Source organism: Phyllobates terribilis, unplaced genomic scaffold, assembly GCF_046119375.1.
Source record: "Phyllobates terribilis strain yellow unplaced genomic scaffold, ASM4611937v1 Scaffold_4__5_contigs__length_816908805, whole genome shotgun sequence".
Taxonomy (NCBI): Eukaryota; Metazoa; Chordata; class Amphibia; order Anura; family Dendrobatidae; genus Phyllobates; species Phyllobates terribilis.
The window spans coordinates 65,030,421-65,043,321 of NW_027362764.1; the positions used below are offsets into that span (position 1 = coordinate 65,030,421).

The window sequence follows — 12,901 nt, forward strand, 5'->3', positions numbered from 1 at the left end:
GTAGGATTGGTGATAAATGTATGACTGCTGGGGTCTCCAGTACTGGGAAATCCACTGATCACTAGAATGGAGATCCAAAACTCTTAGTTCTGGAGGAATTTGAAAGGAGTGGTGGTCACGCAGTTGTTTTTCAATTTCATCAAGAATTGAATTCAATTCAATTTCATCAAGAAATGTGAACATAGCCTTAGAGCTAGTTTTTGGATGGACATCATCTTTAATGTATTTTGCTAGCTACTTGGTGGGCAACCATACCTTTCCCTGGTGCCAGCCTACTTTGGGATTACCAAAACTACTAGTCAGTGCTAGTTAGGTGGTCACTGGTACATCAGACGAGGTAGAAAAAAAAATCACCACCACCAAGTATAGCTAGTAACCAAAAACAAGCCTAACTTAAACTATTCCTATCCACATAGGATCCTTGTGGAAACCACATCTCAAATAGATTTTTTCGTTTGGGGATGTATTTTTCTTTCAGTAGTTGACAATTCATTTGGAAAAGAAACCTTGGGGGAAGTGTATCAAAATGGTGAAACAAAAATGGAGAAATGGCCCCTAGCAATTAATCATAGTTCAGCTTTGATTCTCCTTATGCCTTTGGAAGTACAAAGCCGCATCCTGATAAATTGCTGTAGGCCACTTTTCCGCTTCTCCTTGGCACTCGTTTTGATAAATATCCCTCATACATGTTCTTGCTTCTTGTGGGTTTGGCTTTGTATTATAGATATAGTGCTCTTATCTATGTTGTGTCACTGAAGCTATTGATAAAGGGTGTAGTGCATGCCACCCCTTCACCATTAATAGCTCTTAGAAGTCGAATATTATCCGTGAGGCCGCAGACATCTCACATTAACAGCATGTTCTTCCTGGAGAAACCATCATCCAACTCACTGCAATGTTTACGTCACTGGTTCAGAAGCATGGCATGAGAAATCTAGTAGGAGGTCCAGAAATCCTAGATGTAAGTTGATATAACTTGTTTTCGGCATCGTTGATCTTCAACCTGTGGACCTCCCACTGCTGTGAAACTGTCAGGTCATGGTGGAGAGTGTCAGGTTGGAGACCATCACTCTACTTGGTTGTAGAAGTAGTAAGTCTTCTTCATTTCCAAATGTCCTGTGTAGGATCTGATGTTCCTCAAATTATAATTGTGTCATGAGCATTAGATGATTATCTACAGCAACAAAATGCTCTTCATGATCATGACATTGACGTTGAAGACTTTTTGGTGTTAGTTTCCGTTGAACTAGTACCATAGATTAGCCTGAAAATGCTCTAGGGAGAGGGGGGGGGGGGTTTGGATAAACGACCAGTTGTTTAAAAACTGCTTGTTTGTGATTCGGCAAGACTTTTCTCCAAACTTTATATCCATCTTCAGGACCCTATACACGTTAGAGAAAAGTCAGCCAATCCTGTGGATTTCCGCAGACCTGGCAAATCATCTAATGTGTATGGGGAACTCTTTCCTAACAGATGATATCAGGGGGAGAAGGGCTGGTTTGGAATTTTCTTCTGAGAGACCCCTCTAGTGGTGTCTCGAAGCTGCCTACTCAACGCTCACTATTTAAAACACATGATTGCCCATATGAGCCGAGCATTCATCTTTACAGAGGAGTGGTAGACAGCTGTCAGAAGGACGGGCGATCAGACAACAGCTGTCTAAGGTGCATCGCACCCTAAACCCTGTCCAGAATAATATTTACTTATTTGATAAATCATAAAAAGACGAAGGTGTTAACGATGAGATGTCCATGCCACCCATATTTAGTACATCTGTAAAGTGGACCAGTCTTACCTACATGCTGCATAAAATAACATTTTTGGAGGGTTTTTTTTGCACTGTGTTGTGCCGTTGCTGTTATTCCCCCTGGAACAATAAGATTAAACTGACAACCGGCTGACAAGGGGATGGTGATGCCCAGTTTTCAAAATATTCATACATGTTCACGAGGAATAACAGAGTAATGGCCCAATGCACAGGTTAAAAGAAAAAAAAAAGATTAGTATTATATAGGGAATCCAAAATTTTTCCACAACAGTCCTGTTTAAAGTCAGTGTATACGTCAGGAGTTTTTTTTTTCCCACAATGTACACATCAATAGACAAACCTTGATGTAGTGTGAACACAGCCCAGGAGAAATTAATGGCCATGCTTTAAACCTAGGTGACCTGTGCGTGCTGAAACATGAGCTGTCTGTCTACCCCCCTGTTATATACAGCGAGTCCCTGTCCTCCGGTCCCTCTCACATCACTAAGCTACTTGGTGCAACGCTGGATCAGGAAATTCATTGCCGTTTAATTTAAGTTTCTCAACTGCATCAATAATCAGATTTTTTCTGAAACATACATTGAGATGATAACCTGATTATCTCTACATACTGTTGCAAAAAATAAAAATTAAAAAAAATATAATAATAGAATTCTGATTTCCCGATGTTGTGTCTAGCCTGCATATTTTGGGTAATTTTCCTTCTATCTGCTGGTGTCTGTAAAGTTTCTTTGCTTGCTGAATTGATAGACTCTTACATATATAGTTACATAGGTTGAAAAAAGACCTAGGTCCAGCAAGTTCAACCTTCCCGATCTGATGTCAGATTTTTGCTGTGTGACTTAGGTCAATCCCTCCCTCCATGTGCAATGTATAATGTATACTGTATGTATATTATTGTACAATCCACCAACACTATACAGTCCTCATTGGGCTATGTTTGCACTTGCACTAGGGTTTTCTGTCTGTCCTCCATGCAGGGCTATTCTTGCACTCCACACAATAGGGTAGGAGGATAAGGTTGGACAATTCCTTTAAGAATCCTTTAAGAATCACCTACTTTGGATTGCAGAGATGTTACACAGCATGTGGGCTTGTACCATGCTGCTCATAACTGGCTGCATAGAGTCTTCCAACTGAGACCGCTTTCAACGCACATTGTTTTTGTACACCAAATTAATTTTTTGTCATGGTGACCCAAATTTCCTGAAAAATAAGAAGCTTAAAAAAAGATGTATTTTTGCCTAATTTTTGTGGGTTGCCCAATGTCTCACCTACGAGTTATGTCTACAGACCAGTTGGGTCTCTAGTTGGTTTGGGATTCCCAGCTTATGAACCTCCACTAAAGGAGGATGGTAAAGATGGTAAATATGGGATATGCAAGTGAATTGCCACATATCCACCACGGCGTATTTTTCAAATTGACTATTGATGTCCGTGTGGTTTGCCAGGTAGAAAGCAATATTATCCCCAATACCACATGATCATTAATATACCATTTTGAACTGTAAGGGTGGTTTTGGGCTGAATCACCCCACAGTGATCGACCAAATAGAAACTCACTCCCAGAAAGATAGTTCTAGACAAGGAGAGATCTTCTCAAAGAAGAGCGAAATGTCACTACATGAGCAAGTGATTATTAGTCTGTTTAGCAAAACCATATTTCTAACAAGTGATCAGTAACATTGTTAGAATGTTCACCAGAACATCTAATTTTTGACCGTTACCATGATGTACAGTGCAGACCAAAAGTTTGGACACACCTCATTTAAAGATTTTTCTGTATTTTCATGACTATGAAAATTGTACATTCCCACTGAAGGCATCAAAACTATGAATTAACACATGTGGAATTATATACTTAACAAAAAAGTGTGAAACAACTGAAAATATGTCTTATATTCTAGGCTCTTCAAAGTAGCCACCTTTTGCTTTGATGACTGCTTTGCACACTCTTGGCATTCTCTTGATGAGCTTCAAGAGGTAGTCACCGGAAATGGTCTTCCAACAATCTTGAAGGAGTTCCCAGAGATGCTTAGCACTTGTTGGCCCTTTTGCCTTCACTCTGCCGTCCAGCTCACCCCAAACCATCTCGATTGGGTTCAGGTCTGGTGACTGTGGAGGCCAGGTCATCTGGCGTAGCACCCCATCACTCTCCTTCTTGGTCAAATAGCCCTTACACAGCCTGGAGGTGTGTTTGGGGTCATTGTCCTGTTGAAAAATAAATGATGGTCCAACTAAACGCAAACCGGATGGAATAGCATGCCGCTGCAAGATGCTGTGGTAGCCATGCTGGTTCAGTATGCCTTCAATTTTGAATAAATCCCCAACAGTGTCACCAGCAAAGCACCCCCACACCATCACACCTCCTCCTCCATGCTTCACGGTGGGAACCAGACATGTAGAGTCCATCCGTTCACCTTTTCTGCGTCGCACAAAGACACGGTGGTTGGAACCAAAGATCTCAAATTTGGACTCATCAGACCAAAGCACAGATTTCCATTGGTCTAATGTCCATTCCTTGTGATCTTTAGCCCAAACAAGTCTCTTCTGCTTGTTGCCTGTCCTTAGCAGTGGTTTCCTAGCAGCTATTTTACCACGAAGGCCTGCTGCGCAAAGTCTCCTCTTAACAGTTGTTGAAGAGATGTGTCTGCTACTAGAACTCTGTGTGGCATTGACCTGGTCTCTAATCTGAGCTGCTGTTAACCTGCGATTTCTGAAGCTGGAGACTCAGATCAACTTATCCTCAGAAGCAGAGGTGACTCTTGGTCTTCCTTTCCTGGGGCGGTCCTCATGTGAGCCAGTTTCTTTGTAGCTCTTGATGGTTTTTGCAACTGCACTTGGGAACACTTTCAAAGTTTTACTTAGCTGCTTTTTTCTTGCCATAATACAGATTCTAACAGTCTATTCAGTAGGACTATCAGCTGTGTATCCACCAGACTTCTGCACAACACAACTGATGGTCCCAACCCCATTTATAAGGCAAGAAATCCCACTTATTAAACCTGACAGGGCACACCTGTGAAGTGAAAACCATTTCCGGTGACTACCTCTTGAAGCTCATCAAGAGAATGCCAAGAGTGTGCAAAGCAGTCATCAAAGCAAAAGGTGGCTACTTTGAAGCACCTAGAATATAAGACATATTTTCAGTTGTTTCACACTTTTTTGTTAAGTATATAATTCCACATGTGTTAATTCATAGTTTTGATGCCTTCAGTGTGAATGTACAATTTTCATAGTCATGAAAATACAGAAAAATCTTTAAATGAGAAGGTGTGTCCAAACTTTTGGTCTGTACTGTATACCCGGTAAACCGATCGGCATTGTTTATAGTCGTTGTGGACGGTGGTTCTTCTGTGTGGCTGTTATGCATTTGACTTTTTTTCTTTAACAGCTGCATAAAGTTCGTTTCATTAGTTTGTGTAACGTTCTTGAAGACAAAAACAGGTAGATCAATGATAATGGCCAAGTGCAGAGTTTGGTAGGTGATGTATCTGGAGACCAGGGATGGGCAGGTGTGGCCCATGGAGAACACTTTTTTAAATGCTGCATCTTCAGATGCCTCGGTGCTCCCTCAATAGTGGTAGTGACCACGGTTAGTTGCTCCACATCCATGGCTTCTCCATTTATGAAGATGCTTCTCTTCTTTTGTCTTTCTCTGTACTAGAATGTATATTAGTTTGTGAAACTCTCATAGAAAAAAAAATCTTACATTTCTACAACTTAGAGAAGTGTTTTCCAACAAGGGTTCTTTGGGGTTTCCAGCAGCAAGACTACAGTAAAAATAGATTAATGTCCTGCTACTGATTGGCAAAGTAGCCTAATTATAAATTACTTTACACACCCAACCCTAAACCAAATTTATTTAAGATAGCAATGGATGTAAAGGGGTGCACCATCATGGACAGAAGTTTGCAGGCGGTCTTCAGAAAGCAATAAGATTGGGAATCACTGGTCTAGAGTGAAGCTGAACGACAGGTAAAAGCCAAGATAGGCAGCATTCACAATGACAATAAACAGAAGGTTGTAGTCAATTGCCGAGCTATATGGATCATCTCCGCTGAAAATCTTCTTTCATTCTGCTGTAATTCATACCCTTACATGCTGTGCAACAAGGTCCGGTCTACCTAGTAGATGTCAGTAAATTTCGGATCTATTTTTCTCCATCTTATCTAAGATTTTAGACTGCATTGCATTAGGTCCTTGCATTAATTCTCTACATGTTGCTGCTGCAGCCATTATGTCACAGTTCACCAGAAAGCATTATACGCAAGGATAATGGTGCACAGGAATAAGGTGTTATAACCATTATCAGCCAACCCGACGCTTGCTTGGATAGATTCTCCATAAGAAAACATAATTTCCTGTTCATTTCTGGGAGATTATGGGGATATCCACATTCTAATGACTCCATTATACTACAGGGTCTATGCCTTGACTATTGTACCTACTTCGGTAAGGAGACCAGAACCCTCCTCTCACACCCTCCCAAAAAAAATATGGGATCACATAATGAAAACAAAGTCATTCGAATGGCGGACTCCCTATAAATGTCACCCACTATTGTTATCCTGTAATATCACTGCTTATCCTGTGCTTCTTCTTACAGAACACTGTCACCCGCCAAGTCTCCATCCTCATCTACAGGATCAATCGCTTCCAGCAGAAAGTACCCCTATCCAATGCCCCCACTTCCCGACGAGGAGAAGAAACCAAGCAAACAGAGTGCACGGGTAGGAAGCTAAAGTGGGGAAGGCAGCCATTGATTAAGGGGTCCTATGGCTTTGCGTGTATTATAATGTAGAGTATAAATATCATAATACTGCACATAAGGCATAAAAAAAAGAAGTTTTATGGACAATCTTGTTTACCACATCAAGTTCCGAGACACCATCAGGAGTTTTAGGTTAAGTTCCCACAATGAGTTTTTCGATGCTGCATATTTTCGCTCCGTCAAAAACACAGCGTCTTACCGTTCCAGCAAAATGGATGGGATTTACAGAAATCTCTTACCCATTGTGTTTTTTTTTTTAACACTGCATAAACTGACCTACTGTGTCAATAAAGTTTTGTCGAAGCCAAAAACCAGGAAGTATCAAAAACAAAGCAGCTTTATTTAATTAAAGAATGAAATACCAAAAGGAGACAAAAAACGCAATTCTGTTGAAATACCGCTGAAAATCTGCAACTTCAAAAACTCACCAATTCTCATCGTGGGAACCCAGCCTTAGTTAGATATCTACCTGCCTTTTCTGATCGGGGCAACACCAGTCACCACCCAAACCAATCAGATATTGGTGTCCTACCTTAATGGCTCCCATCCACTTTAAAGAAAAGGACCTTCTGATTTCAGTAGGACAGGCTTACTATTTTGTATTTTTGGGGCCTACTGTGTCTTTACCTACTGATGACTTTGAGGAAAGAAGGATCAGGCATCTTAGATTTCACCAAACCTAAAATGTGTCAATAATAGCCCAAAAGAAGACAAAACAAATACAAAAGATTTTTGAGGAATTTTCTTTGTAACTGGATTTTATGTTAGATTTCAACACCTGATCTGACCACCAGACAAACCTTGAAGGCCTCCTCACACACAGAGTTTTTCATTGCATCTCCTTAAGGACTGATCTATTTCTCTTGAGAGAAATTCTTCACTAGCTTTCACATACAAATCTTCTGCTCAAGTCTCGTTTGGCGTTCTCCTCGGAGGAGGTCTACATGACTACGTCAAGCTCCAGGTTCTCCAGAGGCAGGTGTTCCCTGGAGATCTTCTTCTTTGTCAAAGTTTCTCTTCTTGATAGGAGATCTATTTCGAAGTCTCAGTCTTGAAGACTTCCTGGTTTGAAGACCTGCAGGTCTTTAGTGTTTATAGTGCAAATTGTACATCTCATTACTGATGACAACAGATATACACTTGATCTTAGCCAGAAGGTCGAGAACTGAGATGGAATCTTCCCCAATAGATAATGTGAAGAAATAAGGATCGGGCATGTTCGATTTCAACACCTGATCCCTTTGTTCTCTTGGAGATAAGCTGCGGAAATAAAGGCCCCGTCACAAATAGCGACGCTACAGCGATCCCGACAATGATACGACCTGTCAGGTATCGTTGCTGCGTCGCTATGTGATCGCTGGTGAGCTGTCAAACAGGCAGGCTCACCAACGATCAGGGGAGCAGCGACATCGTGGAAAGAATCTTTCCACGATGTCCTGCTCCTGATCGGGTTACTAGGGGCACACGCGCACCTAGTAACCCGTTGTTTATCATGGTTACGAGCCTGCTAAAGTGAGCGGTAACCTCCCGCTCACCGTAGCAGAGTGGTAACCATGATAAACAACGGGTTACTAGGTGCGCGTGTGCCCATAGTAACCCGATGTTTATCATGGTTACCAGCCTGATCGCTGCTCCCGCTGGTCACACACAGCGATGTGTGCTGACCAGCGGGAGGGCAACGACCAAAAAATGGTCCAGGACACTTTGCAGCGATCAGCGACCTCACAGCAGGGGCCTGATCGCTGCAAAGTGTCACACATAGCGACATCGCTGGTGAGGTCACTGTTGCGTCACCAAAACCGTGACACAGCAGCGATCTCGCTATGTGAGACGGGGGCTTTAGAATCTAGAAGCGGCTTACTCCCTTTTTCTTATTGAAAAGACATGCACGCACAACCGAACTAAGAGGGCATGTGTATTGGGGGAATAACTCATCCAGTAAGGGGTACATATCTAAGCTATAAACCCTCCTACGTCACACCTATACCTGTCTGTAACTTTTGTCATTTTTTTTTACAGCTTTGGGAAACATCCATCTAGAAGATGAAGAAAGTTTATCTGCAGTGGATTCTAAAGAATGAAACTTTACCTGCACTCATTCATCAACCAATACTGACTTACCATTGTTGTTTACAGAGACCTTTGCCTTTACAAAGAGGCTCTCGCTACCAGTTATATTTTGCCATTCCTGAGGATTGACGAAAGACTAAATGTTAATTCAAAGGGGGTGGAAGAAAAGCTCAATGTCAATGGTCTTGGTAGGGGGTGGAGGCCTTTTATGCATGATAGATATAATTTTCGATGCCGGGTATAAATTCTCGTATCTGCAGAGACGGAGGTCTAAATTTATTAGAGCATTAACCATCCATTGTTTACCACCAGAGTCCACGAAACCATTATCAGTTTCCATGCACGGCGCCCCTAGTGGTCACTTCTGTTCGATGCATGCACATATGAAATTTTTCCACTTGCTATAGATACATTGTTCTGTAAGTAAGCATGGAACCATAGAGGATAACAATGCTTTTTTTTTTTTTTTTTAAACAAAAAAAAAAGCCAAACTTTTGCCTAATCTAGAACATTTATAATCACACCTTTGTACATATGTACATTTTAAATTGTAAAAAAAAAAAAAAAAAAAATATTAGGTATAGTATATTATTTTGTGAAACGCTTCATGAGACGTGAGCACACTGTTAGTTTTACACCAAGATGGTCTTGAAAAAAAGACACAATACAAATAATAGAGCACTGATACTGTAGAAATGAGAGAGGCAACCAATGCAACTCCAACTGCGGTGGAACCTGACGTCTTTACGACTGAGGGTGGAGAGCCACAGTCTGCCTGCCTATAGACAGCTGAGACAGAGAATGACCATGTAGATTTGGAGATGTAGATAAAATAGAGATTTCATATGTAAGCAAGAAAAATGGCATTGAAAACCCGAAAGTTTGTGCCATATATATATATATTTTGGGCTGAAATTCTAAATTCATAGAATATATGTACAATTGTGCAGAGTGTGCTGGGAATGTATGACTTTCCATGATGGCTCTGGGATCTTGTAGGGACTTCTTTGGCATGAAGGGATATGTAGATACCTCCAGTAACTGATGATATCTTACACGACTCTCAAGTTTTATGAAACGGAAACACATTGTGGACTCTCGGATTAATTTTCTGTAAAAGTCATCACATATATATAAATCCAGTACCCAGTTCTGGCCCCCCCAGATAATAAGATCGTCTGGAGGGCCACCACGCGGACATCCCTACTATAACCAGTGCTGTGCCTTTCTGATGCATCGAGGGAAACTTGCAGAAGCCCATCATGGACACAACCGGCTTATTTAATAATATGGTGCTTGAGAAATAAAAATCCAGAGCTCACGACATGGACAAATATTAAAGGGGTCTTACAGTATGTTAATAATAATAATAAAGTTATTGAGGGAAGTGGAAAACTTTTCCATAGAACACTTGCCCTAGTTCTACCTCCTCGCTATCATTTGTAAACCAAATTTAAAAATTTAAAGGGGTATTCCAGCTCTGCTTAGTTCCACATCAGAAGGTAAGAGTTGAGCCAGTGATGTCACTTCTATTGATACCGATGCTGGGTTGTTTGCACAATGGGCAGAGATCAGTAGATAAGACATCATCGGCCCACCCTCACCTCCTGATCCAGAACTGGAATACGCCTTCAAGTTCTGGTTAGAGAATTTTACCCTTGAATACAAGCCCTTATCTTCATAACCAACTCGTGAACAGTCAGTTCCTAAAAGGCTTCAGCACTCTTAGCAGATCCATAATAGATCATTCAGCAGGGGGTGCCACTGAGCTGAGAAGGAAGTGCTTCCTAAGCTGAATACGAAGTGTCTGTCTACAGCTCAGCCTCATTGAAATGAATGGGGGATGATCTGCAATATACAGAAGCATGGCCCATGGACAAGCGTGACACGGCTTCTAGAAGAAAGTGGACATCTAGATCAACTTGGCCCCTTTAGTGGGGTTTTCAGGACTCTAAAATTGATGACTTCACATTAGAACAGGTTATTGACATCGGTATGTGGGGAATCCGACTCGTGACAACTCCACTGATCAGTTGATTGAAGAGGGATGGCTCCATACACCGTATAGTGGTCATGAATGGTACTACATGCTCTAATTCACATGAATAGGAAAGAGCAGCTGTGCCAGGCACGGGCATTATATAATGTACAGAGCTATGCCATTTCAGTTTGAGCCATGGCCCAATTAGCTGATCGGGGAGGGTGGTGGGAGTTGGATGTTCGTTGATCTGATATAAATGGGGAGTCTGTCGGTACCTAATGGCTAGCATCAAGCGCCTTTGCTTGGTTTGAACACTTGGCGCAATATGCACCTTCCCAGATACTTGTTTTGCATATGAATCCGCCTCCTTTTCCTTGATTGACAGCTCTGGCTTTACAGGAGCCAGGGAGAGACAAAAAGCAAGTAGGTGCACTGAACCTAGGGTGCACCGAGCATCTGTGCTTCGTTTGAACAGTCATTCTGTGCTGATAGACTCAATTTAATTAAGGGCGAAGTCAGACGGTCATATAAATCGGAGTGCAGTGCACGGACCGGCCGGCGGCTATCCCCACCCGAGCCTGACAGCTTTATATATTTCTATGCAGCTGTCAAGCTCAAGTGAGGAGAGCTGCCGGCGAGTCCGTGCACTGGGATCCGATCTCGCTCCCATTTATGCAGCCAGAAAACCCTCTTATACTACAAGAACTATCACTGGGGTGGTTACATCGCACCAGATTATTAAATAAGCGAGACTGGGCTTCACATTTTGTACGTTTGGAAACGGTTTCTGCAAAGAAGTTCAACATTAACTCTTTCTAAGGCAGACAAAGTGGAATGTAACTTTTTTTTGTTTTTTTTTGTACTGCTTTACCTAGTTTCAACCGTGTTGTAGCTTTTTAGCGTGCAATTGTTTGTGTATGCCTTACAGTGTTCAATTTCAGAAACTTGCAAATATTCTGTAACCGGTGAAGTAATAGATTTTGCCAAAATAAATATTGACTTTTCTGCATATTGTCACCTGTAGAGTTTACCGACCCGTGAAAAGCGGCCACTACTCTGGGACGCGGAACTATGTGATCTTTTTTACATTTTCTATAGAAAAAATACGAAATTTACCTTCAGGATTTCCAAGACTATTAAATATACAGCAGAGCTGTGACATTTGTGGAGTATCTTGTATTAATAATAAATGCCACCTACAGAACGTCAGACATCAAACAACCTCCTCTTGTTTCTTCTTCCCCTCATACGGAAACACTTTCTCCAAATTATTTGTGGAAAAATATAAATAAAAAAGGATAGGATCGGCTATTTTGTCTCTCTCCGAAATGGCGCCACATCTGTCTGCGTTTGCATTTAATTGCATCTCAGTCCCATTCACTTGAATGGGGATGAGTTGCAATTAAAGACACAGCCAATGGACATGAATGGCGTCATTTGTAAGAAAAAGGAAACATGGACAATCCTTTTAAAGGTGACCTCTCACCACATTTTTCATGTTGAACTGGACACAATTCTAGCTGTGAAGCAAAATAAAGCATTTTTTTATATTTCACCTCTACATTATAGATTTTAGTGATAAAAGAATTTGGCAAGTAAGGAGTTAATTTTTTTTTTTTTTTAAAGTCCAAGTTAGATTTCACTGGGGGCGTGTACTTCCTATTTCTGACACTGACCAATCATAAACAGGCAACAACACACTAGGGAAAGAAGAACATGCCCCCACAATAGCTTAGAGCAGGCTCAGTGTGAGACATGTATTGACACACAGTCTGCTCTCCTCACTGCAGAGTGATGACATGTGCTGGAGCACAGCAGACCTGAGTGTGAGTAACAGCTTTCACCTCTCATCTCCAGCAGTCAGTGGGCGGTGGTGGGGGAAGCAGTGCTCCAGATTGGAGCCTCATTACAAACACTTCCAGTAGCTCTCCTCTCATTGTGCTGCCAGCTTTGCCAATCATAAGCAGGCATCCACAAGGGGGAATTAAACACGACCCTACTAGAGCTTAAAACAGGCTCTGCTGCGACATAATGACAGTCTGCTCTCTTTATTGCAGAGTAATTACATGTGTTGGTGCACAGCAGACCTGAGTGTGACTAACAGCTTTCATATCCAGCAGTCAGTGTCAGCGGCAGTACAGCAGAGGTGGCAGCACTAGACTTGCTTTTGCAATGCTAATACTCATTTGAAATGACAGCTACTAGAAGTGTTTATACTCAGACTCAACTCTGCAGCACTGGCCCTCCCCCTACTCTGGCAGTCATAGATGAGAGCTGAAAGCTATTCATTTTTTGTCTCTCTCTCTCC

The 12,901-nt window shown here is 41.7% G+C and overlaps 1 protein-coding gene across 4 annotated transcripts in view; it reads left to right on the plus strand.

The window, feature by feature from the left end:
• Nucleotides 1-11,602, plus strand: part of ADAM22 (ADAM metallopeptidase domain 22) — a 312,368-nt gene extending 300,766 nt beyond the window's left edge. For all 4 annotated transcript variants that reach the window (XM_073677446.1, XM_073677443.1, XM_073677444.1 and 1 more), the window contains 2 exons: nucleotides 6,378-6,501; nucleotides 8,562-11,602. In XM_073677446.1, coding sequence (XP_073533547.1) covers nucleotides 6,378-6,501; nucleotides 8,562-8,582 — 145 coding nt within the window. In that variant the 3' untranslated portion in view covers nucleotides 8,583-11,602. The remainder of the gene's footprint in view (nucleotides 1-6,377; nucleotides 6,502-8,561) is intronic.
• The last annotated feature ends 1,299 nt before the right edge of the window (nucleotides 11,603-12,901 follow it).